The sequence below is a fragment of the Passer montanus genome, unplaced genomic scaffold, assembly GCF_014805655.1.
Source record: "Passer montanus isolate IOZ18808 unplaced genomic scaffold, ASM1480565v1 scaffold47, whole genome shotgun sequence".
NCBI classification, from domain to species: domain Eukaryota; kingdom Metazoa; phylum Chordata; class Aves; order Passeriformes; family Passeridae; genus Passer; species Passer montanus.
Genome location: NW_024369596.1, coordinates 4,009,627 through 4,037,220, shown reverse-complemented (window position 1 = coordinate 4,037,220; position 27,594 = coordinate 4,009,627). Strand labels below are relative to the sequence as shown.

The 27,594-nt window shown below is 54.8% G+C and overlaps 1 protein-coding gene across 10 annotated transcripts in view; it reads right to left on the bottom strand.

The window, feature by feature from the left end:
* Positions 1 to 1,677: 1,677 nt before the first annotated feature.
* The window catches only part of IGSF9B (immunoglobulin superfamily member 9B), a 47,535-nt gene continuing 21,618 nt past the window's right edge, over positions 1,678 to 27,594 (bottom strand). For 2 of the 10 annotated variants that reach the window (XM_039722079.1, XM_039722080.1), the window contains exons 13-20: positions 25,007 to 25,182; positions 24,106 to 24,332; positions 23,210 to 23,294; positions 21,784 to 21,945; positions 21,014 to 21,059; positions 18,060 to 19,691; positions 9,770 to 9,891; positions 1,678 to 9,362 (exon numbers count right to left, since the gene is read on the bottom strand). In XM_039722079.1, the coding sequence (XP_039578013.1) occupies positions 9,139 to 9,362; positions 9,770 to 9,891; positions 18,060 to 19,691; positions 21,014 to 21,059; positions 21,784 to 21,945; positions 23,210 to 23,294; positions 24,106 to 24,332; positions 25,007 to 25,182 (2,674 nt within the window). In that variant the 3' untranslated portion in view covers positions 1,678 to 9,138. The other 8 variants (XM_039722077.1, XM_039722078.1, XR_005628983.1 and 5 more) reach the window with 7 other exon arrangements.

Here is a 27,594-nt window from a genome sequence, read left to right as displayed (position 1 = left end):
AGGAAAGTTTGGCCTTAAAGTGCATCTGGGAGGGCAAGGAGTGAGTGCCAGCATCTCAGAGCCAGAACCTCCCGAGCAGAGACAGGCGCTTCCCAGAGCTCCCAGCCGAGCAGGGAGAGCCTGGGAGGGGGCAGAAGCAAAGCCCCCCTGGACAGCAAGCTCCGGGCAGGTGCACGCGGATGGAGGCAGCGGGGATGGTGTCCAAAAAAAACCAAACCAAAGAAACCACGGGAAGCAGGACGATGCTGTGGGAGCCACCGCCCCTGAGCGCAGGGAGGGGCAGCTCCTGATGTGTCTGTTTGGCATCCAGAGGGTTAACGGTACTGTGGGAAGTGTGCTTTGTAAACATTTCTAGCTTTCCTTTGCCTGTTTTTTTTCTGTAAGTGATTCCAGGGGAGATGGGGAAAGGAGAAAGCTGCCTGCCCCCCTGCCCACCCCCAGCAATACCCAAAGCCCCACCGGTGGGGGGAAAGGCAGCCCCCCAGCCCGGACACCGAGTGGTGAGAAATCTCATCCCTTCTCTTTCTCCTGACATCCTTTTTTTTTTTTTTTTTTTTTTTTTTCCCTTTTTTTTTTTTTTTTTTAACATATAAAAGACTCACTTATGTATTTACCGCTAATAAATGCAAGTTAGTCCCACCAAACATGCTTTGCTTCGATATCAAGAATTGGTGCTGAACAAATCTCGGCTGGATATTAGAAACATCCCCCACCCCAGCCCCCCCGACCCGACGAAGAAGAGAGAGAAATATCATGGAAAATACAGGTGACACCTACAGAGGACACGGGGCCGCTGCGAGGGGCCAGCTCCGGGGAGTGCTCAGCCATGGGGACATGGCATGACACGCTGAGGGACCTCTCCCTGCCTCTGGAGGGGTGTAAGCACTCCAGGGCTGTGCCACCATCCCCTCAGGGACATCTGAGCCCAAACAACAGCACCTGGGCCCCCCCAGAGCCCAGGATTGTGGGACACAGACGGAAGGGAGCGAAGCCCTGATCGCCACTGCCCAAAGACAATCCCCAAATCGTGCCCCAGCAAAGGCAGAGGGGTGGTTTGCAGCTCCCTGGCATTGCTCAGTCCCAAACTGGCTCGTCCCCCCACAGCCCAGGGGGAAGGGGGCAGGAATCCGGCGGGTCCATACTGCCCTGCAGGAAAAACCCCAAATATCCCCAGCACATCCCTCACCATGCCAGGGCTCGATGCCACTCACCCATTGGGACAGGGAGAGCCCCACATCCCATCCAGAGGGACAGGGAGAGCACCACATCCCAACCAGGGGGACAGGGAGAGCCCCTCATCCCATCCATAGGACAGGGAGAGCCCCTCATCCCATCCATAGGACAGGGAGAGCCCCTCATCCCATCCATAGGACAGGGAGAGCCCCTCATCCCATCCATAGGACAGGGAGAGCCCCTCATCCCAACCAGAGGGAGAGCCCCACATCCCATCCAGAGGGACAGGGAGAGCACCACATCCCAACCAGGGGGACAGGGAGAGCCCCTCATCCCATGCAGAGGGACAGGGAGAGCCCCTCATCCCATCCAGGGGGACAGGGAGAGCCCCAGATCCCATCCAGGGGGACAGGGAGAGCCCCTCATCCCATGCAGAGGGACAGGGAGAGTCCCTCATCCCATCCATAGGACAGGGAGAGCCCCTCATCCCAACCAGAGGGAGAGCCCCACATCCCATCCAGAGGGACAGGGAGAGCCCCACATCCCATCCAGAGGGACAGGAAGAGCCCCTCATCCCATGCAGAGGGACAGGGAGAGCCCCTCATCCCATCCAGGGGGACAGGGAGAGCCCCACATCCCATCCATCCAGGCAGAGAGAGCTTCACATCCCACCCACCCAGGCAGGCAGAGCCCCACATCCTGCCCCAGTGGCCCCAGCAGCCCCACAGCAGCAGCAAGCCCTGGGACTCTCCTGGAGAGGTCCTGACATTCCCTGTGGAGAAGGTTCCCCGCTCCAGCCGGGTGCAGGGACCTGGAGAGCGCCACTGTGGCCACCTGGGTGGCTCTGAGGGGCTCCACCAGCTGCAGGAGGGTTCCAGAAACCCTCGAGGTTTATGAGGGCAGAGAGGACAGGTGACCAGGGAGGCAGCAGCATGGGGACCTTGTCCCCAGAGCGTGTCCCCATCCTGTGCCACCCCCAGGCTGCAGCTGCCCAATGCTCCCCGAGCGCCCTCAGAGCTGAAATTTGTCTTTTTTCTCTGAGAAAAAAAAAGCCCAAGACAGCCCTCAGTGGAAACACCACCTCGCCACGGCCCTGGGCAAGCTGGCAGCGAGCCCAGGCTTCCCCATCCCAGGATTTTTTCCATTTTTAGTGTTTTTTCCCTATTGAAACAGCAAACAGTGGTGATGCTGGGGCCAGAGCGGGTGGATCCCCCGGAGCACTGCAAGCCCCCCAGCCTGGCCCAGCCCTCCTCTCCCTCGCCACCGTATTGCTCAAACAGCACTAGGCATGGATACAAAAATAAAACAGCTATGTGACTTAGATATATATAATTTTATATATATATATATATATTTGTATATATATTTTTTGTCTATTTATAGGTGGATGGAGAAGCAGAGAAGCTGAAGCGCAATATAATGTAAAAATACTCGCTCTGCTCCTGCTGTTGAGACTCTCCCCACCTCTGACAGCCTCTCTCATGCTGCACAGAAGTTTCTGACACCTATTACTAACGAATTATTTTAAATATTTATTCTCCCCCCCTTCTAAAATAGAGAGTAAATATATATTTGTTTAATTTTATATACAATGCGGTTTCGATACACCAATATCGTTTCTTTAGATAGAGATACTGGGGTTCATTGCTCAAGTCTCTTTTTTTTTGTGTGTTTTATTTTAATCTAAGTGCTGGGGGGGGAGTGGGTGGAAATCTGAGGAGCTTTCAGACCCAGGAAGATGGGCACCCTCTTTTGCAGCCCTGCAATCTCAGGAGAACAAGAATAAAAGCCCTCCTGGGAGAGAAAGTGTCACTTTGATGGTAAATATAAAATCTGGGCAAACTGTCCTCCATGAGGGATGCCAGCCCCTCCATCCTGCATTTCCCACCCCACTGCAACCAGAACAAAAATCCTTAGCTACTTCTACAGTGCATGCGTGCCTCAGCCAACACCCCCGAGCCTGGACCAGCCCCTCTGCCCCTCCTTTCTCTGCCCACCCCCTCCCCAGGTCCTTCCTCCATCCATGCACGTATCAAAAGTCGGCCAGACCCCCAGGACTGGGGATGCTCATCCTGCTGCCGAGGAAAAGAGCTCAGCCAGCTGTGCCAAAAACACCAAAAATTGGAGAAAACGGGCAAACACGGCTCCCTCTCATCCCAGTCACCCAGGCAGGGCAACAGGCTCCCATCTCCAGTCCCCTCCCACAACCACACTGGTCCTCCCTGCTTGGGGATGTGCCAACTGATGGAAATTGGGTGCAATATTAAGTTTCTTCTCTTGCTGGCACCAGTGTTGCCAAATCTGGTCGCTGCTTCCCAGCCCTCAGTTCCTGGATCAAGCGTTCCCTGACAGATCTCTAACAGGAACAACTGCACTTCCCACCTCTCCTTCCCACAAACACAGGCAGAGAGGAGTCAAGATACTCAGAAACAGAAAGAAAAACCCAACAAAATTAAGCTGAAGGGGCGAAATGGGAGTAAATACCCTGCTTTCTGCAAGGGCTACCCCGTGCCCAGACAGCACAGGGATGGCTCTGGGAGAGGAGTGAGAATCCAGCCTGAATCCAGCTGCCCCTGGGGTCAGTACCAGCTCTGGCATCACTGGTGACCAAATCCCCTCTCTGCCTCAGATCCTCAAAGTCCTGCTAATGAGGTTTGAAATAAAAAGACACTGTCAAGAACATCTTGTCCCTCCCAGGAGGCACTGCTAGGGCTGGCTGGCACAGCCAGTGCTGCATTCCTCAGCTCAGGGGACAAATTTAGCTGTATCCCTCTTTCATCCCTTCTGACTCACTCTTCTCTGGGAAGAACAGACGCAAAGCAAAATGCTTTCACACGAGTAACCAGAGAGCAGCATCTAGAGGGACTTGAGGGAAGGGTTTTTGAGTGGTGCAGCTTTTGCTTTAAGCGATGGCACCAGAGATGAGGCAACGTGACATCCCCCTCCCATGTCACGTCCCGTGTCACACCCCACGTGCCTCGGACACGCAGAGCACAGGACCTGTCCCCTCCTGCTCCTCCATCTCACGGCCCAGGGGTGAGTCACAGACAATGAACAAAGCAAAGCTAAAAACTGGGGATGAAATAATGAAACAGAGCGATCTGTTGTGTGCAGCAGGGCCACAGCGCAGCTCACGCCTCTCCATCCCCAAATTCCCCTCAGGCTGCAGCTGCTCCCAGCCCCTTCCCCGCTTAGCCCATCCTCATCCCCCGCTCCAGCACGGCTCTAAACTCTCCCCTAGACACACACATACCCCGACATGCAAATCTACTGAATTCTGCAAACCTATCTAGCTTTGTCCTATGCTTCTCTACCTATTTATATCTCATATGTACAGTGGGTTTTACTCCATTTCCTTGTGAAGATTTCCTTTCAAAAAAGCCCTGACTTCAGTCTGGGGCTGCAGCGAGCCCATGTGGGACGTGTGGAAATCCCTGAAGGTCCAGCCTCGTGGAAAAATACCTCCAGACAAGAGCTACAGCTGAAACCAACCCAAAACTCCGAGAACTCCCAAATCTACGTCACTGCCTAAAGCAGGAAGAGAAACCAAAATGCCAGGCGTATTTTGTCCTAATACAGACAGCAAGGTGGGAGCAGCAATGAGTCTGGAATGTGTGTCATGTCCGGATGCCACCAGACATGACTAAGCCCTTCCAGGACCGTGCCTGGGCTGCTGAGCCCAAATCCAGTGTCCTCAACACTCCCAGAGGCAGGTACAGCAAGCTGTTATTCCCTTTATATTCCTGTTACATTTATATCTCCAAACAGCATCACCTCCAGCCTCCCTCCAAAGCGGGTGGCACTGAGCCAGCTGACAAGGTGACAAACACCAGATGAACAGCCTGGAGTCCCCCAGTGCCCCAAAGCAGCCTCCAGGTCACAGGTGACCGACACAGGGGAGCAGGAAGGAGAATCCTCCCAGGAAAAGCAGCCCCTGCTGGCACAGACACCCTGGGGGCTCACAGAGACCTCCCAGCTCAGGGGGCAGACTGCAAACCATGCAGGTTCAGACTGGGAAGGGACCCTGGGACCTTGCAGCTCCCCCAGCCCACAAACTCATCACTCCCTGTGCCTGTGGGTGCTGTTAGTGGCAGGCACAGAAACGGGGCCCCACAAACGAGCCCTGAATGCTCCCTCTCCCCTCCTTACATTAACTTGCATTTTCCTTCACAGCAACGCTGCACAACAAAGTCACCTTAGAACACGTGGATGAAAGCTCAGCAAGTCCTGCTGGAAAAGCAGGCAAAGCACTTTCCCTGCCCTTTTCCCCTGTCTGTTCTTTGTTGGACTGCAAGGGACAGCACCCCAGGAGCATCCCTTTTCCACAGGATCCCAGTGGCATCCTGTACCCACCTCTCCATGTCACCTCCCCCAGCTCATGGTGCCCCAATCCTGCAACCCCCAAGGCAGCATGAAACCAGTGCTGGAGCATCCCCACCATGGCCACCTCACAGGGAGAAGCATCAGCAAGGACCCCCCAAAACTGGGCTGGCACCCTGCACTGACACCTCAGCAGAGCCCAGGGACATTATCCTTGTGATTCAGAGGAATTTTTTCACTGTGGGCCAGGATTTGCCAAGGGACCTAATGGAACATCATGTTCACAATGTGCAAGGAGGAATTGTACAGTTACTGGTACAGAAAGAGCCATCTACCTCAGACCAGCTTAGAAAATAAGAGAGTTTGGCCCAGGAAGATAAAAATCAAGATATATTTTGCAGCATGAAAGGAGAGGAAAAAAAAAAAAAAAAGAAATGAAGAAGCAGCAGCAGCAGCGACAGCAGCTGTGTTTGCAAACCACCAAAGCGACACGGAGTTCAAACGGGGGTGAAATGGGGGAAGTGTTTGGCATCGTCTGACACGGCTTCGATGTTTCCAGGTCCGCGGAAGGAGAGAGGAGCAACCCTGAAGGGCATGGAAACCAGAGGGCTGGGAGAAGCGAGGAGGTTGCCAAAGCAAGAGGCGAGCCAGTCAGCCAAAGCACGGCCCGAGTCTATCGGAAGGTAACTCGGTCTAGCAGGGAAAGGAGTTAAGGATGGTTTTAGGGAGGAGCTGCTTCCACGAGGCGCCCGGGCGGGATTTCCCACTCCAGCAGCGTGGCAGGTACACGGCTGAAAGAGAGAGGGCTGCAGCTCCAGCCTCTAAAGGTCGAAGACCATGAAAAGCCCAGTGGCTCAAAACACCTGCAAAAGGAAAACAAATCTCAAAAGACTGACCCAGCAAGCCAGCATGCTCCGTCAACCTGCCCTGCACTCCAAGTCCTCTAGAGCTCCTTAAGATGGGATGGGGCATAGTCCTGAGGTAGAAACCTCAAGAGCCTGAAGACAGCGCCTGGCCCATCCGAACGGGTGTCGTAAATCGTTTGGAAAGCACTCAAATGGAAAAGCAACCCTCTGTTCCAGAGGCTGAGGCAATGAGAGCAAAAGGAAGAGCAAGTTTGCCACAGCACGGGCAGCACAGAGCCTCCATGCCTCCCCCGGCCCCAAGGGTCACCTGTCCATCAGGAGCAGCCCGGCTGGAGTGACCGGCGAGCTGAAGTTGGCCAAGCCAGGCAGAGTTTTCCCCGCTGCCGAGCGGGAGAATGGCATTAAATCAATTCAGATCCGAGCAGGTTCTAGGGAAAAACCCTAAAAACACACCCAAAGAAAAGAAATTCGCAGTCATACTGTTAGCAAGGTTGAGTTCTCACTCTGAGAGTTGAGGTTCTTACGTCAGGTCACTCGTCATGTCAATAAAAAGCCCTGGTGCAGGCTGGAAAGAGAGGGGCATTTCTGCCAGACCCTCCCTCCTTCCCAAGACAAACCTGGTGATGGTTTGAGAAAGTTGTTAAAGCTCAGAAATATCTGGTTATCGATTTAGAGGATTCATTGTCCAGTGGTTCAAACCTTACTTAGGGCCTGGAGATTGGAAAAGACACGGTGCTCTGCTTTTGGTGGCCACAGGTTCCCGAGCATCCTGCTGGGAAAGGAAGCACAACCTCGAAAACCAGGTATATGGAGGCAGAGCAATCAACAGGCTCCGACCTAAAAGCGTGGCGTGGTCGGAGAGCCGGATCACAACCGAGAGCTCACGTCTTCCTCCAAACATCTCAGCCCTTGGAGGTTCAACCAGCAGCAAGAGCAAAAACCAAGGCAAAGCAGAATTAAAGGCGAGATTGCAGAGAATCTCTTGGCAATTCTACCTGGGAATAAACAAAAGTTTCATATGCAAATAGAGAGCCTGGGGCTAAAAACATGCCTGCAGGCTCTCCAGCTCTCCTGACACTTCTTCTACAGCCTGAATCCACTCAAAGCAAGAATATCCACATGAAACACTCGGTGTTTTATTCCCAGGCAGGCTGGAGGGTTTAGCACTTTACCGCAGAGGAAGAACTGTGCAAACCTGGATGCAGTGGTTGATTTTACCACTTCAAACAAAAAAAGGAAAAAGAACCAACTCTAAATATTTTAAAGGTAGGGATTGCTTGGTATTAGCACTAAGCATTTACATAGCACTTGCAGTCTGTAGGCCACCAAGTGCTTGTCCAAAGTGCTCAAATATGACTTATCCCCATTTTACAGATGGGAGAACTGAGGCACAGAGAGGTCAAGTGACTTGCCCAAGGCCACGCAGTCAGAGAGTGGAGGCAGAGCAGGAAAGTGAGCCCGGCTGTTCTCGGGTTACACCTTGCCTGCTAAAAACAAACCAAAAAAAAGGCCTATGCAATCCAGAAAACCACCAGCCACCAAACCTACCCTATTCTGAAGAGGAAATACATTCTGGTGAAGAGTTAGAACAGCATTACTGAGGGGAACAGGGGACAAAGGGAGGACACAACCCTGGCAGGTGTCACAGCCGACACATCCAGGCTGGAGCAGGAAGGATAAAAGGGAAAAAACGGTGAAACCAGCAGCAACACATTTTAAGCTGGCGCGAAACGCTGGGCTTAGCTTTGCACGGAGCCATCCACGTCCATCCGCAGAGCTGGGCACTTCCAGATGCTCTCCCTGGGGCTCAGCACCTGCAGACGGAGGCTTTGGGGACCAGGCAGCCGAACCCCGCTCGCTCGCACGCCCGCGTCTCCCCGCTTTGCGGTTATCGGCAGAGATTAAACATCACACAGTAAGAAATCACATCACCACGCGGCGCTGAAGAACATTTGCCTGAGATACACAGAGCGTCGGGCAGGATTAATCAAACCCACCCTCATCAAAGCTGGCACACGCCACACCTGGAGGGGGAAACACCCTCAGATCACATCAGCCCCGTGCCTGCGCGCTCGCACGGCATCAAGCACACGTTACCGAGGCTCAAGTGCATTTGCACACAGACAAATGGTGATTTCTCACATTGATTTGAAGGCTCAGGGTCTTTCTGGCTTTTCCCTTTCAGAGATAGGTAAGGAAAGATGTCACGGATGGTTTTGCTGCTGTTACCTTCACGTCAAAGGAGGCTGGGAAGGGGGAGGCAGGGAGATTTTCATGATTACAGCTTTCCTGGGATTATTTGGTCTTGTTTCTATCATAATCAGATTCATGGGATTACCAGTTCCCGCCTGGGTTGTTAGGTTCTTGTCACTTAATTACACCCTGTGTCATTCAACTTCTTCTGGCGATTGAGGGCCAGCTGCTCAATCCCACACTTTCCCCCTAAACACGCGCTGCCGACGCAGATGTCAAAAGCTCCATCCATGCCTTTGAAGCCTAGAGATCTTTTCCAAAACCGAGGGGCAACACCCCCCTTCCCACCCCACCCAAACTGTTTGGGGTGGGGGAGAAGTGGATTTGAGGAACACCCAGCCCAAAGCATTCTCCCCAAAGCATCCCCCGGGTCCCCCCAGCTCGTCCCCGCCGTGAGCCACCGAACCCCTCAGAGAGGTGACAGCTTAGGGGTGTCCCCCCCTCTTTCCCATCACCTCCGTCCCCCCGTGGTGTGACACCAGCTCCCTCCACCGCTCCTGTTCAACCTCCTGGGACCGGCGCTAGGCTAGAGCAGGGTGGCGTGTCCACTGGTGTCATCGTGGTCCACGCTGTTGAGAATGGCTGTCTGGTCTTCAGGGAGCTGCCGGTGGCAGAGGTCGTCCTTCAGCGCGGAGAGCCGGGCGAAGGGGTCCTGACGAGGGTGTCTCTTCTTCTTGCGGAGGCAGACAGCTTCGTCAGGTGACAGTACCTGAGAGCTGGGAGGGTGCTGAACCTGGGAGGCAGAGCCATCTGGGAAGGGGGGAGAGAAGGCAGATGGGACTGGAGCCAGCAGCAGGCAGAGCAGAGCGCTTTGCTTGCTGAAAAAGGGAGGTGACAGCAAGCCTGGCCCTGAACCCGCAGAGTGGCAAGAAGGGAAAACACTGGGCATCAGGGAAAATGAAATTGACACTGAAAATCCAAACAAATGACTAAATATGGGATATGAATGGAAAGGACTCGGTTTGGAGGAGCAAAAGAGGGACAACCTGCAGGCAAGCAGCCCGGGGAGACATCCCTTTGGGAGGCAGGGAACAAGGGCAGCATCCAGGAACGGGCTTGGAGAACCCCAGCGCTGGAACCGGCAGGGATCTGCCCAAGCTCTGCTCACAGCAGGACACAGGGAATGCCGTTGGGGACTGTGGGGTCCTCGCACTCACTGGGTTGTTTTCTGGATTTCGAGGAGCCCTTGGATGACTTTTTGGGCTTCTTTATCCGCTGGTATTTCAGAGCTTCGAGCCTCTCAGGTGCAGCAGCGTCCCCGGGCGGAGATGGACGTTTTCTAGGAAGGAAAAGCAGACACGCGCCATCAGCGGCTCCCGGCCACGCTCGGGCCTCTGGACGTCCCCGGTGGGGGATCGGCCGATCCCAGCTGGCTCTGCCGTGGAAAAGGAAGAGGTGAGAAACCCAGGGCCGAGGGAGCAGGGCCAGCCAGGTGTGCCAGAGCGCGGGATGGAGGAAGGGAGGCGTCCCCGCTGTGCCCCTACGTCTCCTCCAGGTTTTCGAGCGGCACCGCGACCCGGCCGGTGCCACGTCCAACGTGGGCATTCCCCAGCTCACCTGCCTGCCATGCCAACACTGCTAGACAAAACAGGACGGGGCAGATCCTATGTCCGATAAGGCATTTCTGGGAAGTGATAGGAAACCCCTTGGGATGGAGAGAGAAGAGAAAGAGATAGGCAGAAGCGGCACGGCAGCATCGAGACGGGCACCACGAGCCACCCGGGGCGGACAACACCTGTGCCACAAACAGCAGGGAGGCAGGATCCTGCTGGCCCTGCTCCCACAGCCAGATAAACCAGGGGCCACACGACAGACAGGGACACCGAGGGCACACACCGACAGAGCCGGGAGAGGTACCTCATTCCCAGGTCCCTGTGAGAAGCGACAACAGAAACAGCACAGGAGCGTCTGCTCCTGGAACAGCGAGAGGCTGGGAGCTGGAAATGGAAACACTGACAAGGTTTTATTGCAAGGACAAGGAGGACATTTGCAAAGGGGTGCTTCCTGCAGGAGAGCCAGCAGGTGCCAGGGATAGTTTATCAGCTGTAACCCCTGAGGAACTCTTCTACAGGAACCAGCTCAAGGTGCAGTATCCTCCCCTTTGCAAAGAGATTTTTTTGTTTTATTTCCTTCACTGTACCTGTTTTTCCCATCCAAGGCCTGGAAAGCATGACTGCTGTAGAGAGCAGAGGATTAGAGGAAAACCTTTTCCTTAGGAGAGCAGGCAGTCCAGCTCTTACCTATAACACATCACAGCATCCCCCCTTCTTGCTGCATTCCCATCTCTTTCCCCCTCTCCATTTTACTTCCACGACCCTCCAAGAGTCACAAACTCCTAATGCCACAGATGAAGTCTGAGGCCATCTGGGATAAACCCAAGTCACTTGCAGACAAGGTGTCCAGAGAAGACAGGAATCCTCCACAAAGCACCTTTCACTGTGATAAAGCCAACACTTTAAGCCAGGCTCCAGTGAGGAAAGGAGATTTAAACCAGCCTGCCGGCACCCTTCAGTGGAGGAGATGACTCTCTTCTGCTCTGACAACTTGGTCACCAGAGGTCAGCAACCAAACCTTGTCACAGGAGCCACACAGAGGACAGTGCTGATGGCAGCTCCTGCATCCATCTGTGAGCAGAGCAGGGGTCAGCAAACACCACAAGCCACGGGCAGCAGGAAGGCAGGAGGAGCCCCCTCAGCTGGCAGCAAAAGGCAACATCAGTGCCTTCAGACTCCTGCTTGGGGACAGAACCACTGAGGATGATGTCCCCCTGTCTGTCAGCAATGTGTGCCCCATCCAGCATTGCAAAAACAGCGTGGCTGCTGGCAGGAGCAGCAGGGAAGGGTGAGGACATGGGCTGCAGCACAGACCCTGCACTCCTGGGCTGTGGTACCAGAGTACACCCACCCACAGGGAGTCTGGAGCTCCCCATCTCCCCTGGGGTCCAGAGAGAGCCTGGCTGGCACTGAAGACACCCTGCATGCTTTCCCCCATGGGTCTCCACGTGTGCAGAGCACAGTGTGACAGAAGTGCTTCCCATCCGACATCCCAAGGGTCTCCAGAGCGTTGAAATTTCAGCTGGAGCACACAGGCAAGGAGCTCCCAGGAGATTTTTCCCCTTGGGGAGCAGAAGGGTTTTTGGGTTTTTTTGAAGATGAGTGTGATTGCGAAGCTTCTCAGTTCTGCTGGCAGCACTGGAGAGCACCCAGGGAAGTGCAGCGTGAGGTGAAGAAGCAGCTGAGGCGCAGCAGACGCAACAGAAACCCAAACACTGGGCACAGAAAAGCTCCTTTTCATGTTTTCCAACGCAACAGAGACGTCAGGGTGCGGAGAATTCCTGGAGAGCCTCTGTTCCAGCTCCCAGCAGAGCATCACATCAGCCAAAGATGAAGCAGCTCATAGACATGCTGGGAGTCCCGCTGGCTGGATCCAAGCTTCTCCTCATCCAGAAGACAACGTTTACATTTGCAGAGCTCAAACGCCTTCCCAAGTGCAATCAGCCTCTTGTGAGAGATGCTGCCAGCAGCAGCTCTATCCTCTGAGCTGAACCAACCGAGCCTCAACCATGCTGGCTGAAGGTAGGACCACAGTGACCCACAGGTCACAGCGTGGCATTCCCTGCAGCAATTCCTGCTTGAATGGCCAGTGACAGGCTTTTCCCACTTATAGCCAACATTCTGTGGGGTGCACATGAGTTGCATTCCTGCAGGTACTTGGCTAATGGTGACTTCAGCTGCTCCAGCTGCATCGCCCACAGAGTTCAGGTGTGCCAAGCCCTGGACAGCACCGAGCTCGGTGATCCTGCCACCATCCTGCCCACCGGCATCTGCCTTCTACCACCTCTTCCCACCACCCAGACAGCTTTTGCCACTATTATTAAAGCTCAGCCTGTAAAAGTCTCTCGCTCTTTCCACTCTTTTTTCTTTCTAAGAAGAAGCTGTTGTGGCATGCTGACAAAATTAAACAGATTTACATGAGGGATTATGAGGAAATTGCCTGAAGCTCATTTCCACTAGTTCTCTGTAATTGAACTCGTGTTTATACACACAAACATAAACAGTGAGTGCACTGAACCCATGTGTCACCATAAATACTGTCTGACCTCTGGCAAGGAAGAGATACAGAGGACAAAACGACGCTACTCAGCAGCCAAATTTTATCTGCTCTACCCACCCTTTATCTCTTCAAAGGGTGCCGATTCTTCCAAATTAATTTTCATTTTAAGCTCAGCCAAAAGCCTCTTCCTGCCCCCAGAGTTCACATATTGGGCAGCTGCCCACGCATGAAGGAGCTCTTGAATACCAACAGATGAGATGTTCAGGGAGGTGGGCGAACTTCTTCTGGAAACTTCAGCATAGAGCCAAGCAAAGGAGCTTTGAGAAGCCCACATGAACTCCTGGCAGCAACCTTCTGCGAGGCACCACCAACACCTGGAGCAGCAGTTTTCCTCGAGTCTTCAAAGGAAAACCCTTCTGCATGAGCACATGTCTGGAGTGCATGGACTGGGAGGTACTGGAGAGCCCACAAAGGTACTGAAGGACCTCCAAGAGTCTCAGGACAGGAAAAGGAAGTAGAGGAGAAGCATCCAGCCCAACACACATCACAGCTGCTCTTCTTCAAATGTCCTTCCATGTACAAAGCAGAGATATAAGGGAGAAGACCCCTGAAATCATCACTGACCTCTTTCCACTCAGAAGGGGAACCCATATAAAGGAAGGGTCCAGGAGATTCAAGGATACTATACGTACATTTATATATATTTAACCTCATGGAGGTCTCAACACACCCTCCCTGTCTCCTCCTCTCCTTGAGCCAAGACATTGACATCCAGGAATGGTTTGGGCTTGTTAGAGCATCCACTTGGATAAAGCAGAGTATCCACTTGAAAGGAGCCCACCGTGTCCTTCAACCCTTCATCCTCCTCACATGAAGAGCTCAGTTCTCCTACACGAGGCTCCTGCAAGTCAGAATTCCCACTCTGCTCCGAGGCTGCTGCCTCCATCCTGGAACACTTGGGGATCCTTCAGCACAAGAGGTGCCAGAGAAACACCACGGTGACAGCCCCAGGCCAGGGCTGCTGCTGCTGCCAAGGCACCGCCAGGAGGGAGGGAGGAAGGGGCTGGTCACAGCAGGGAGCACACCAGAGAAGGGGTGCCCTCCTACAGGTCTGCAGACACCACAACTCATCTACACAACGGACTTCACCACCATGCTGACGGAGAGGAGAGAAGGCGAGGGAAACGGGGCCGGGCTGGACAGGAAGAGGGGGATACAGTCATGGGGAAGGGGAGGGGAGAGAGGAAGATAAATGAAAAACAGGAGTGAGAAAATATATAAGGAAATTAAAGAGACTGAAAAGAAAAATAAAGTAACAATAATAATAATAATAATAATAATAATAATAATAATAATTAAGAAAGAAAAGAAAAACGCACTCAGACAAGCGGACTCACAACTTCTCCAAGCGGAAGGAGGCATGGAACACATGCAGAGGATCAGCACATGGACAGTCTTTAAAGGGGAACCTGTTTTCTTTCAAGCGGGGAGCCAGGGCTGCTGCTCCTCCCGCACGCCTGGCGCCGACGTCCCTTCGTCACTCAACGCTACGCCACTGCCAAGCCCCCCAGCTCCCAGCACTGGCAGTGCTGCCCTGGCAAGGGGGGCCTGGGGAGGCCACCCAGGGCAGGCAGCCATGCCAAGGGGCAGGGGAGCTTGGTGCCTTGTCTGTGGTTTTTGGGTTTCCCTCTGCAGGGAGACGACAGCCCCCTTTTCCCTGTTCCAAGATGCGTGCTGCATCCTAAGAGAAGGAGATGGGAGAACTCCTTGTGCTGGCTCAGTAACTGCATCATTAATCCCTGCCCATCCATAAAAACTACCTGAGCTTCACCTAGCAAAAGCCACCATGCTGCAGCAGGGAGCTCACATGCTGCCTCTCCTCCTCTCAGCTTCTAATGCTGCAATAGAGAAATCGGGTATAAAATCCCTCTGCTCTGCATGCACTGACAATTTTATGACCCCAAATCATCGAGAAATTACTCGGCTGGGCTCGCTATGGGATTCCTAGCTTATTGAAGTGAGATTTATTCTTCTGGTTTCCCCTTTTTGGAGTTACCCCTGTGACGGCAGCTCCCAGCAGCATCCTGGAGTAGGACACACAGCTGCTCCCACCCTGCTGGGAAGTGTCACCCTGCTCCTCAAAATCCATCAGCCCACAGCAGCCAGCGCTGGAGCCAGCCAGGATCTGGGCAAGAGCCACACCAAACTCAGACACGAGCCTGAACTCACCTCTGCTAAGCTAAAGCCACGACTGCATGTGTCCCTAATGCTGCCAGAGCAGGGAAGTGCCACAGAGCAAGAACAAACAGCCACATCCTCTCTGAGGGCTTCCCCATTTCCCAAAAAGCCTGGCACAGCCCAGATCTCACCAAGGCTTGGTGCCAGCTTTGCTCCTCACAAGATGCCCTGCTCTGGGATCAGCAAGGAAGAACAGAAGGAGAAGACAGCCAAGGGCTCAAGAGATTTGGAGACTCAAACAGGATGGGTTTTGTCGTGTCAAGAGGATGGCTCCTCCATGGAGCACACACATCCAACACCCCCTCCTTGCCAATCCTGCTCTCCCCACCCCAGGACAACCCTCCAGGTCAGCTGGAGGAATGCTCCTCTCCTGGAAACATCTCCCTGATTTCTCTAGGCATCCCACCTCTCTCTCACGAGGCTCTTTCCCAGCCCAACAGCCTCCTCAGGCTGTAGGAGAGAACCAGCCAGGACCTTGACTCTTCCCAACCAAGGCAGCAAAGCTTAACCTTTTGTAAGACCTGTCTTAAGGAAGTTTGGGTATGGCCACACCCTTAGAAACAGGCCCATCTACAATCCCATCTCTGCTTTCACAACCAGCCTGGCTGATGGCCAAACAGGTCAGTGCTGCCAATCCTCTGGGTCACAAATTACTATTATCCCACCTGGATTTGGCAGTTTTAGTGATATTCTTCTGCTATTAAGGTCTGAAAACCATCTCCAGATTACTCCATCCCAAGTTCCAGAAATGCCCATGGCTATCTAGGAGACCAGCCCCATGAAGGCAGCCCAGGAGGAATTTTCTTGGAACAGTCTTTCAAGATGTGCTTAGGGCAGTTTAATTACAGATGGGCCAGAAGAAGTCAAAGATTTCTCCAAGAAGAATTTCAGGGATGGAAGAATTTTACCATGACTACACCTGTGGTGGGAAGGAAAAAACCACCTTTCTGGCAGCCTGAGGCCATAGTTCTGCTGCTGCCAGGCACACAATCCATATTGGGAGAAAGACTTCTCCCATTTTCTGTGATTGAGGAGACTTGGGAAAAAGAAAACAAAATCCAGACACTGCTGGAAACAAAATTCTCCATGTGCTGGACTGCAGCTGGAGACTGAATTTTGGAGCACACTCTGAGCACGCTGTCTGCAGCTGGTGGCTCCAGAGATGGCTGTTTTTTCTGGCTTCAGGGGGTGGCTATGGGCTCCTCCTGGTTTGGATCATCTGGGACAACCCCACCTCAACACACACCTCCCTAACACCACACAACTCTCGTGCACCCTGCCAGGGCCAAAAGTGCCACGTGTGTCACCACCTGCCAAGCAAGGAAGGGTGGCCCAGGGAGACGGCAGCTCGGCTCATCCCAAACCCCAGCCTCAAAGGCAGGGGAGCAGCATGTGCTGCTGGGAGGGGAAACCCAAAAGCCACAGAGACTGTGCGTCCAGAGGTGTTTCCTAGTGTTTTCACATTCCTTATTCCCCTTTAAAGGAAGAGATGGTATTGGAAAAGCCCCTTCCGTGTCCCCTGTCATGCCCCGCTCCCGGCCACCCTCCACAGCGCCCACACCATCCTTTCGGACATGGATCACCCTTACCTATTGAGCTGAGGAGAAGCTTGTCTCGACAACACTGCCCAGATAGCTGAGATTAATCAAAAACAAAGCAGTTATCAACACCCGCAAGGAGCCGAGCTCCGCAACACATCAGCACGTCAACAACTCCAAAGGAAAAAGGAGGGAAAGAAACCAAACTGAAACACAAACGAAACGAGGCTGGAGAAGAAAGGGGGAAAGAAACAGAAGAGAAAGGAAAAGAAGAAACAAAAACGATAATCAACAAAGCGAATGGATACACTGCATAAAAGCACGGACAACAGTGCTGCTCTAACACGGCTCTGTCCTGGAGCTGGCTCTCCTTGGCAATGCCCTGCTAGACACGTGGACCTGCGACTACATCCCTGACTGCATCGCTCCGTAGCTGGGTTTTCCAGAGGCACACAGAAGTCATTTCAGGCTCATCCAGCTGCTCTCCCTCCCCATCCTCTCTCCCCTGAGCCCTCCTTCCTTCCGTTCAGTGCCGGAGGGATTTGCTAAGGCCATAACGCTTCCAGGTACCAGAGGGCGGGAGTGAAATGCGGAGGGCACTGCGGGGTGAAACGCTGCCTCCCCCCTCCCCAGAACACAGCCTCTTCTCCGAACGCCTCCGACCGCGCTGGCTCTGCGGGGCTGGGAGCCCCAGCCCCCGACTCCTCTCTGCCACAAGCCGGAGGAGGGGGCTCGACCCCACCAGACAAGAAGCCAGAATGAAGCAAGACGAAAGGATGGGACGAAAGCACGGCTACGGGGTCTAAGGTGCTGTGAAAGACGGAAGGAAAGAGGAGAAATAGAGAGAAAGAAAGAGAGAGAGAGAGAGAGAGAGAGAGAGAGAGAGAGAGAGAGACGCTTTTGCCTGGAGCAACCCTGGTACCTGGAAAACCAGCCGCTACTGTCTAGTGCAGCCACATCCCTCTTTAGGGCAGGATCTGAGCGTGCCGGCAGCCTCCCGATCTCCGCTGGGCTTAGTTTATTTTTATTTTTGCTCCTCTCCTGACAATGCTGCTGGTGTGGCTAAGTCCTTGATCTCTCCCTGCCCGCGTCCTGGGGCTGCAGCATCCCTTTTGCAGGTGGGGCGGTGACCGTGATAGCTGTTTCTGTCATGCATTAAAGCTCTCTAGACTCCGTGGGAAGGAAGAGGAGGAAGACAGAGGCGCGGCGGCGGCGGCCCTAACGTTCGAAGAAAGCCAAGAGCCAGCAGCTAGAAGAGGAAACAACCTCCAGTGACACCAGGACACTTACCTAAGCGAGCCAGGTCTTTGTACACCTGGTAGACGGCCCGTAGCCCGAGTCACGGCGCTCCCAGATTCCCAAGGGACCGGGAAGGTCGCCTGCCTAAAACCCAGCGCTCTCGGGCAGCGGCCATGCAACCCGTGCCCGTGGCACCAGCCTCTGCCTAGCAAAGCCCGCGGGACGCCGTCTCCAAAAGGGATGCTGCAGCGTGCCCAGAGAGACCCTACCAGTTGGGATGGTGATGGCAGGGAGGGAGTCAGAGGGAGTGGGTAAGGCAGGGTGGGGGAAGCCAGGAATGGGCCGGGGTGGGGAGTCACCACGGGGCTCACACACTTACCCTGTGGCGGCTACCGTGGTGGTGGATGTCGGCTCCGGTTGGAGAATCTCCTCGCCAGACCTCCTTGGAGAAGGGATGTCTCCGAAAACATCCATGGTGTCCACGGGCAGGGAGGAGCCCTGGGAGTTGGAGAAGCCGGTGCCCACGGGGGTGAAGGCGGTGGTCGGTCGGAAGCTGGGGCTGTCCCCGCGGCTGCTCGGCGCCGGAGATCCCGTGGAGGACGGCGTGGATTTGCGGGAGAAGCTGACAGCCGCAGGCGGCTGCAGCGTGATCTCCGACACCTCCGCCTGCTGGATGAGCCCCGGGCGGGGCCGGGCGCGGGCAGTCAGCTCCGGGGAGCTGTTGCGGGAGCTCAGGGGACTTTGGGTCAGAGGAGAAAGCCTTGAAGGTTGTAGCACCACCTGATGTAAACTGGGCTCAGCCCTCCTGGCCTGCCGAGGGCTGGGCCGAGGTCGGGGTTGGGGCTCGTACCACCTGGTGTCCAGGCTGAATGTGCTTGTGCCGCTGGGGCCGACGGGCTCGGACGGTTCGTGGTAAGGCAACACGGGTATGCCCATACCTTGGCTGGTATGTCTTAGCTGCCCTTGACATCCCATGGGTTGCATAGGTTTGTCCTGCCACTTGGTGGTAGTGGGCACGGAGGATTGACCCCTGCCCGGTGACTTGCCGGTCCAGCTCTTTGGTGCCTCCAGGGGCAGGATGCCCGAGTAGGATGCAGGGACCACCTGGAGGGAGGAGGGTGGTGGCCCCCGAGGAAGGCAGCCCGTGGGCTGGGAGCCCTCGGCCGCCTCGCAGGGCTGGAGCTGGTGGGGGAACGGCGCGGGGGCCAGCTCCAGGCTGCCGAAGGGGAACTCGGCCCTGCCCCAGGGCTCGGGGGACCGGCCCCCCGTGGGGGTCTGGGCCAGGGGCAGCGTGCTGTTGGAGGCATTCTCCCCGTTCTCCTCGGGGATGGTGGGGTGTCCGAAGGGCCCCTCGGGGGGCAGCGGTGGGGAGGACATGACTGAGCTCAGCGGGCTGACTTCTGGCATGTAGAAGGGCGGCGGGTCCACCTCCCCGGGGCTGCTGCTGCTGAGGTAACCGTAAAACTGGTGGTGGAAAGCCCGGGGGGCCGGCGGGCGGGCCTGGCCAGTGGCCTGCAGGGTGCCGGGACCCTCCAGCGCCCGGTGGAACCGGGGGCTGTATGCTGGTGGCTGAAGGTAGGACTCCTGGCTGGAGGAGAGAGGGGTGAGCTGGGCTTTCAGGGCGGTCACGGAGGCGGGGACGACGGGGTCGTCGTTCTCCTCGTCCGACTGCCTGAACTCGGGGTACATGTCCGTCTCCTCCACGAAGGGGAAGCCCTCGATCCGCCGTGTCTTCAGGGAGGGCTCCATCTCCGCCGGGTCCATGACGAAGCGTCCGTCCGGCCCGCGGCTGATGAGCTCGATCGGAGTGGTGGCCTCAGCTTCGGCCTCCGCCTTGGAGACGCTGTACTTCTTGCTGCTGATGGCTCGTTTGGTCTTCTTGTAAAGGGAGAGCTCCTTCTCCTTGGTGGGGCTCAGCATCCGCTTGGCCTGAGGGCCCTGGTCGTCAGAAGACTCCGAGGGGGGACGGAGCGTGCGGATGCTCTCGGGACTCACCTTGCCGGAAGACAACCTGGACCACAGGGGAGAAAAACCGAGAGAGGGGACGGTCACCCGGAGCGGAAAGGAGCCCTTCTCGCCCAGAACAACTCTGGATCCGGGAAACAAAGTGCTACCAGCTCGCAGAAGAGGAACCTCTGGGAGAAACTGGCAGGGGCTAACCAGGATGGCAGAGTCTTGCCAGCGGCAGTGCACAACATCCCTGCTCCTTTGGAGGGCACCTCGGAACACTTGGGGCTGAAAGCTCACACCAACACCTTGCAATAAGCTCCACCAACACCCCAACACCTCACAACAAGCTCCACCAAGACCTTGCAACAAGCTCCACAGCCCCACAGGGAAAAAAGACACAACGAGAGCTCACTTCCAACTCCTTCTAGGGTTTTTTATGTCCACCTGAGCTATACATGCCCAGGAAAGGCCCTGAGAAGAGGGACATTGGGCAAATGTTCCCTCCCACAGAACTCAGCATCTCACTTGGAGATGCTGATGGATCATTTCAGACCAATTCTTTCTCCCATTATCAACACTCTGACTTAAGGCTGAGTGCCTCAAAAAGGCAGAGAGTACCAGGATAGTTCTCTAATCCCTATCCAGAGAGCCTTGGACAAAGAGGATTGAGAGGCAAAGGACAGCAGATCCAACAGACAGTGCAGGTTATTTCAGAGCAGTGGACAAACTGAAAACAAGTAAGATTCAGATCCACCGGCACCAGGACATTTTCCAACATTTTTCGAGGAGCCAAAGAATGAGGTGTCCACATCCCAGACTCTTGCACTCCCACCGGGAAGATGCTCCTGGTGATTTGCAGGTACACATGCTGTTGATGGGCTCTGCAAGGAGCTGTGGCTTCTGCAGCACCACAATCCACCACCTTTGGGTACATGTGGAAAGAGGCTTCAGCAGGGCACTCTTCAGGAGAAAAGATGAATTTCCCAGGAAAAAAAGAGCCAACAGAGAATGACTCAAAAACTACACTGAGCTGGCAGGAAGGACTCCATATGCAGCAGGCTAGTTCTTGTCCTAAGGAGTCCCTTCCAGCTGGTGTGGAATTGAGTTCCATCAGCCAACTCAGCTTTGGAAAATGTTCACAGATCCAGCGGGGTCATCTCTTAGTTCAGTTTGCTGCATTTGTCCCTGCTGCTTCCTGCTCCAAAGCCCATTTGTTTCTTGTGAACTGCTGTGTTCCCAAAAGTTCAGGGAACACTCAAAAACAACTCATCAGGAGCAACCAAATAAGGATGGGATGTTTCCATTTGAGCTTTGCAATGACTGTAGGAGGGAGGCACCTTGAAGAGCCCACAGCCTGGTGCTGCAGCTAAGACAGATACTTACGGGGACTCCAAACTCTTCCTGCAGTGGGTTATCGAGAGAGGAGGGTCTGGAAGAGAATAAAAAGGGGAAAGAAGAGAGAACGCTGAGGAGGCGCAACACGACAGAGACAAGACAGACTCAACATCACGACAACAAAAGACACTCAACAAGAGGCCAAGGTTTCATTGCTCCAGTGCTTTAATGGTTGCTGACAACAAACAGCTCCCGTCACAGGGTCCTGCCCATCCTGCTGCCACAGCCCCGCAGGCTGGAGGAGACGGAGCCACTTCCCTGCCCTCTCCAGCTCCCCAGCCACCCTTTTCCCTACCAGCCACTCCTGCATGGAGGCTGCAGTCCCAGCTTTTGGGAAGCAGAGCAGCAGGGTCTCCTTTGGGGTCTTCTCTAGCCCAGCACTGCCATCTCCAGGCTGGGAGCAGCTGGAGAGCCCAGCTCCAGGGGGAACCTGGAGCAGGTGAGCAGTGCCCCCGTCTGCATCCCAGAGGACAGCCCAGCCTAAACCCCCGGCTCTAGGAGTTATCACCACGTGGGAGAGCTCCCTCGGAATTCCCAGGCTAGTTTCTCTGGCGCCTCTTCACCCACCCTGCCTCTCCCGCTCCCGACCACGGGCGCTGTCAGGCACAGCCGAGGGAGGAAGTCAGGGCTTCACCTGAGGACGCGCACGGACGAAGAAGAGACAGACAGGGAAGAAGGTTACGACCACAACACAACCAGGGGGCAGAAACGAGGGGGAGACAGGAAGGAGGGAGGAAGCACACCGGGAATGGACTCACCTTTCTTGCGCTTGAGCTTGCGTTTGCGTTGCTTGTTGACGAAGCAGGCGGCGAGTGTGCTGAAGAGGATGGCAGCAGCCAGGAAGCAGATGGTGGCAACGATGCCAGCCAGCACCGGGCGGGCTAGGCCCTCGTCCGTCAGGTCAGGCTGAGGAAAAACATCTGGGGAAAAAACACAGTTCAGTGTCACACCTGCTGCCTTCCCCAGGGAGCTGCCACAGTGTGGAGGCAGTGATAGTCTCCAGGAATGATAATCCCTGCTTCCAAGCCAGCCCACCCAGGGAGAGCAATCAGCACTGCTTCAGGGCTAAGGGATTTGGTGATCTCACACCAGATCACAGAATTGTAAAATAGTTTGGGTTGGAAAGGGCTGTTTAAGTCCAGCTCCGCTGCAATAAGCAGGGACATATTCAACTAGGTCAGATTGCCCAAACCAACCTGATAAACCTTTCTGTGTTAGCTGGTGGACATGCAGGGAAGAAGCCTCCACACCAAACAAATACACATTTATGTCTAAACACACACAACTGCAGCAAACCTGCAGTCACCTTCTGGCTGAATAACCTGCTGCAGCAGCACAAGGCATTTCAATCTCTTTGTCAGTGCTTCATTTCAGTGTTCCAATGAAAACTGGGCTCCAAACCCTTTGCTAAACAGGAGCACATGTGAAGCCTGAGCAGACCTCAGCTGAGGGCACGTGCAGATGTGCACCCTGCACACCTCGGTGCTCCTGCCATGTGCCATATCCAGCATCAGTGCATTTCCCCGTGCAGCCCGGGCTCTCAGCCTGGCAGAGCAGCTGCCTGGGGCCGGGCACCTGCCAAACCCCATCAGAAAACCTGGGCGTGAGGAGCAAGGGCAGCGAGCAGGGAGGCTGCAGCAAGCTCTCCTCAGCACACCGGCACCACTTGGGGGCAGAGAGAGACCGCGGCATCGCAGCACAGCCGAGCCGGCTTTTCCAGGAGAGCCAGAAAATCCGGGCTCGCGCATCCCCATCCCTTCCTTCCTGCTGCCCTCGCCTTCCCCAGCGCCATCACAACCCTCCTCCTCCTGCCCCTGGCTCGAGGAGCATCCTCCGAGCTGCATGTGCAGGGAACACGCACGGACTGCAGCACGTTGCAGTCTCCCTGCTTGCAAAGCTCTTTTTCCCTGTGGACTCTGCACTGCAGTGCTACGTTTCCCTCTCTCCACCTTTCATTCCCGCTCCCAGGCTGCGCCAGTGCCCGCTCGGAGCTTTGTTCTCCAGGCTCACCGCAGAGCCGGGGCGTGCTGGGCTCTGCGGGGCTCCGGGGATTTGTCCTCGCCTGCTCCCATCGGGAGGCAGCCTGGGGTCAGCGCCGTGTTCAGCACACCCGTGACAGCCCTGCACACCCTCAGCCCAGCTCACAGCCCCACATCCAGGGGGAGAAGAGGAGCCAGCCCTCACCTGTGCTGGACACGCCAGCGACGTTGCTGGGTTCGCTGATGAGATCCTGCATGACCGCCAGCACGCGGAACTCGTACCAGGTGTCCTGCAGCAGCAAACACACCTGTCAGGGCCCCCACACAGCCTCCAGCCTCACCAGAACCTCCAACATACCCAGGATAAACAAAACCCTCTAACAACACCTTTTTAATGTTAGCGAGTCAGGCTTTTATCCTTGCCCAGGGGGCATGTGGCCAATCAAAATTCTGGCCTCCACCCAGACACAAAACTTGTTCATCCATGTATACGTTTTCATCAAACAAAAATTATTGTTTGTTGGTTCTAAATTACACAATTCACTTTCATTAATTCGTATTCTATCCTCTATTGGTTATTGATTTCTCGCTTCTTATGCTAATTAGTGCATATTTTTAGTATCTTTTTCCTCCTGTAGGGACTTTCTAATGTATACTGAGACTTTGCTAGTCTCTTTAGCTTCTGGTTTCTGCAAAATGCCCTTGCAGTCCATAAATCCTACATTCCAACCTCAACAATACATCCTTCTCTCCCTTTGTTCATTGAAGCATATCAGAGTGACTGTATTAAGTCTCAGTCATTTTCTCAAGCTGTCTTCCTACAAAAGTAGCTTATAACAACTTTATAAAAATGCTGGCTAAGAGTAATTGAAGAGTAACACACTATTTATCATTTATATGTATATTGATTGTGATTACTTAACATCATTAACTAAAATTATTTAAATGTTCTATCTTCTCCAACACTTGCCCAGCTCCTTGATCCAGCCACTCCAAAACTTCCCTGGAGCTACAGCGGATGATGCAACATTATCACAGAACCACGAAGGCTGGAAAAGACCATTGAGTTTGGCTCGGTGTGGGCAGCCAGCCCCTGCTCACCTGGGACAAGTCCTTGGCAAAGAACTCGCTCTCGGAGCCCGGGATGCCATCATCCAGGATCTCCCACTTCTCCGCCACGCGGAATTCCATGATGTAGCGGTCGATGGGGAAGCTGTGGTTGGCGGGAGGGAGCCACGACAGGAGGACGCCTTGCTGTGTCCGGTTGGCTGTTAGGCACCTCGGTGGGGTAACCAACACCAGAGGCTCTGGAGTTGTTACAGGGAATGCTGGGGACAGAGCAGAAGGGACAGGGACACTCTCAGTTGGGGCAGGGCAAGCGCAGGAGATCCTCTTCCACCTGTGCCCCCAGCAGCAGCAGCAGCACCACTGTGGCTGTTCCCACATTCCAGGAGTTTAGAGCACGTCTTGGGAGTCTGGTTTCTTATCACAGAAATAGAAAAGTGGATTTTCAAAAGGCACTGGACTAATGAGGCCATGACTCCAGGCCTTCCTGCTTCCATCCACCTCCACCTGAGAGCCCAAAGGCTCTGAGCTGTAACAAGTGATCTCGTGCTCTATTAATACCTCCTGATCCCAGCTGAACTTAAGGAAGATCTGAAAGGTGACTGGCACAGTACAGCTCCCCCATGCTGTCTCTTAGAACAAGCTTTCCAGAGCCTCATGCATCCAGCAAAGTCTGCACGCTTCATCCAGGACCCTCTGCAAACTATCCCCTACATGGCTGGAAACTATTGCTGATGATGTTCATCTCCATCTCCACCCCCAGCAGACAGGACACATGGAGCAAGGCAAAGCCCTTTCTCCCCATAGAGCTCCCTGATCCCCTCCCTCTCCATCTCCACCCCCAGCAGACAGGACACATGAGCAGGGCAAAGCTCCTTCCCCGCACAGAGCTCCCAGATCCCCTCCAAGCCCTCTCCTGTTCCCAAGGAGGACCTACCTAGAGTGTTCACAGTGACCACCTCACTGAAGGAGCTGGTGCCCAGCTTGTTTTGAGCCAAGACACTGAACTGGTAGGCAGTCTCTGGTTCCAAGGTATCCACCAGTAGCCAACTGGAACCAGCTGGCACAGGGAGAGACAGCCAGTCATGGGGTCCAAACTGGGCTCTCTTCATCCTGCCAAGAGAAAAGGGACCATCCTCAGGGGAAGGTGTCTTTGACAGGGAGGACAAAGAGGCAGCATTAACTTCTTATGCAAAAATGGAGCTTTCCTGAGCGATGGTTTGGGTTGACAGCAGTGATGTGGATGGACATGGGGCAGCCACTGGCCACCCACGAGCTGGCAGAGGACACCATCCCCTGGTGTCCCACCAGCCCTCAGGGGCAGTGCCACAAGCTCTCCCCTCTGCCCTGAGCTGGGTCAGGGATAGCAGCAGTGCCAACAGCCCCGCTCTGACGTGATCTCCACCACATTCCCATGGGCAAAAGTGGGAGCTGGAGCATTTTGGTGAGTGCTGCAAAGGGAACAGCTGACGCAGGAGACAGGCCCTGTTCCCATTTATACCTCGACATCTCCTGAGCCAGAGCCAAGTTCTCCCTCAGCTGTAGCCCTGTACATGTCATCCCACAAGAGACATTTAACTAAACCCCCATCTCTGCCACATTTGCACAAGTCGGGGGCTGCCAGCACAGCCTGGGGCACCACTCGGGGTTTGGCAGAGCAGCAGAGGCACTGGCAGGGAGTGCAGGACAGAACCTTTCTGCTGGGGTCTAACCACAGCCCCAAGGTGAAAAACGCTCCCAGAGCCATCCCAGTGCCACCTAGGAGCATGCAGCCACCTCCACAAGCCATTAATCCCACCAGGATCCCACATCCCAAAGCAGCACCACTGCACGACTATCATACTGCAAGTACAGGTGCTCATGTTAGAAAGATGTTTTAGGGAGTCTGAGCCCTCAGCTGCAGGATTTGGTGGTGTCCATGGAGGATTTGGGAAGGCTTGGTGCAGATGGTCTGTCCTGTGCAGTTACCAGCACACAGCCAGGTGAAGCCACCCAGCAAGAAAAGATGGAGGGAAGAGAAATACTGCTGCTGTCCAGGGAGCAGAAAGTGAGGCAGAGAAACAGCAGCAAGCCATGGAAACAAGCAGGTCGGTGGAGAGCCATGCATGTGCTGTGTGCCTCTGCCAAACCCAGGGAAAGCCTCTGGATCACTGCAGCTCCAGCTGGGACTGCAGATGCCAGGATCCCCCACCACCGTGGCAGAGGCAGGAGGGCAGCAGGGCTGCCCCTCTCCTGGGCAGGTTTCCCTGCAGTGTTTAATCCCACTGCCCTCACATCCCTCCTTCCCAGCACTGCTGTGGGCAGGGACACACGAGAGAGGGGTTGAGGGTGGGGAAAGCAGGGGGTGAATGCAGCACAGAACTGGGAGAACCCCCTTGCTGAGGGAGGATGTGGTGCAGCTGGAATGCTGTGCTGGCCCTGGCCACCCCTGGGGAGCAGGGTTTGCATTTCCAGCCTCAACAACGGCAGAGGCAGGAGGAGAGCACAAATCCAGAGAAAATGGAGCTGTGTTTTGCTTTAGCATCCCACAGCCACAGCAGGGAGGAGAGCACATGGATGGCACTCTGCATGGCACTACGTGAGCCAGCTGTGTCCCAGATCCCTGGGCCCAGGGAACAGCACATCCCCCAGGGATCACACCCTAGGCTCAGGGCAAGACAGGTCACTGCCTCCCTACCCTAAGTCCCCACAGCTCCCTGTGAGCTCCTTAATGCAAGCTTGGTGCAAACACCCTTCCCTGCTGGCTGTGGAGTCTGGAAGAGCCACGAGGAGGCAGGAATCCGAGAGCAGGCTGCAGAGCAAGAGCAGCAGCAGCTGCTGATGCAGCCAGAGCAGAGAGGTTTAACCACTTCTTCCCAAGGACATTTTCATCAAAGCAAGGTCTGCACTGCTCAGCTTGCTCCCTCATTTTCCCCCTCTCTGTTCAATCCATTCCTTCTTTCCATCTCCAGACAGACAGCCCAGCCTCAGGCTGGAGCAGAGCAGAAATCATTACAGGCAGCATCTCCCTCTCTCCTCTCTATCAGCAGCCTCCATCAGGGCAAATTAAGGCAAGGAAAGAATGAGAGAGCAAGAGGAAAGGCTGAAGAATGCCAGCCTAAGCCTGGAAAGGGAACACATCACCCCCTCCACGTTTCCAAGGATGATTCTTTAGAAGAAGATGACAACAGCAGAGCCCAAAGTAAACCCCAGTCTTGCTGCAGCTACATTTCTCCCTCCCCTGCCCCAGGGGAAAGGCACAGGGCTGAGCCATCCTGCAAGGATGCACTTGGGTGCTGGGGAGCACAGGAGCTACGGGAGCAAAGCCCCAGTGCCAGGATCTCACAGTGGCTGGTCATGATCTCAGCTGGGATTTAACCACCTCCGGGAAGCCACAAAGCAAGGAGAGAACATTTCTGCTTAGTCACAGCTCTTCCAGGACACACTCTCTAAAGGTTGCATTTTCCATCCTCTCCCTGGCTGTTAAGCCTCATAAACAGTTTATCTTGAAATTAGATGCCAGAGGCACAGCTACACAAATGCAAA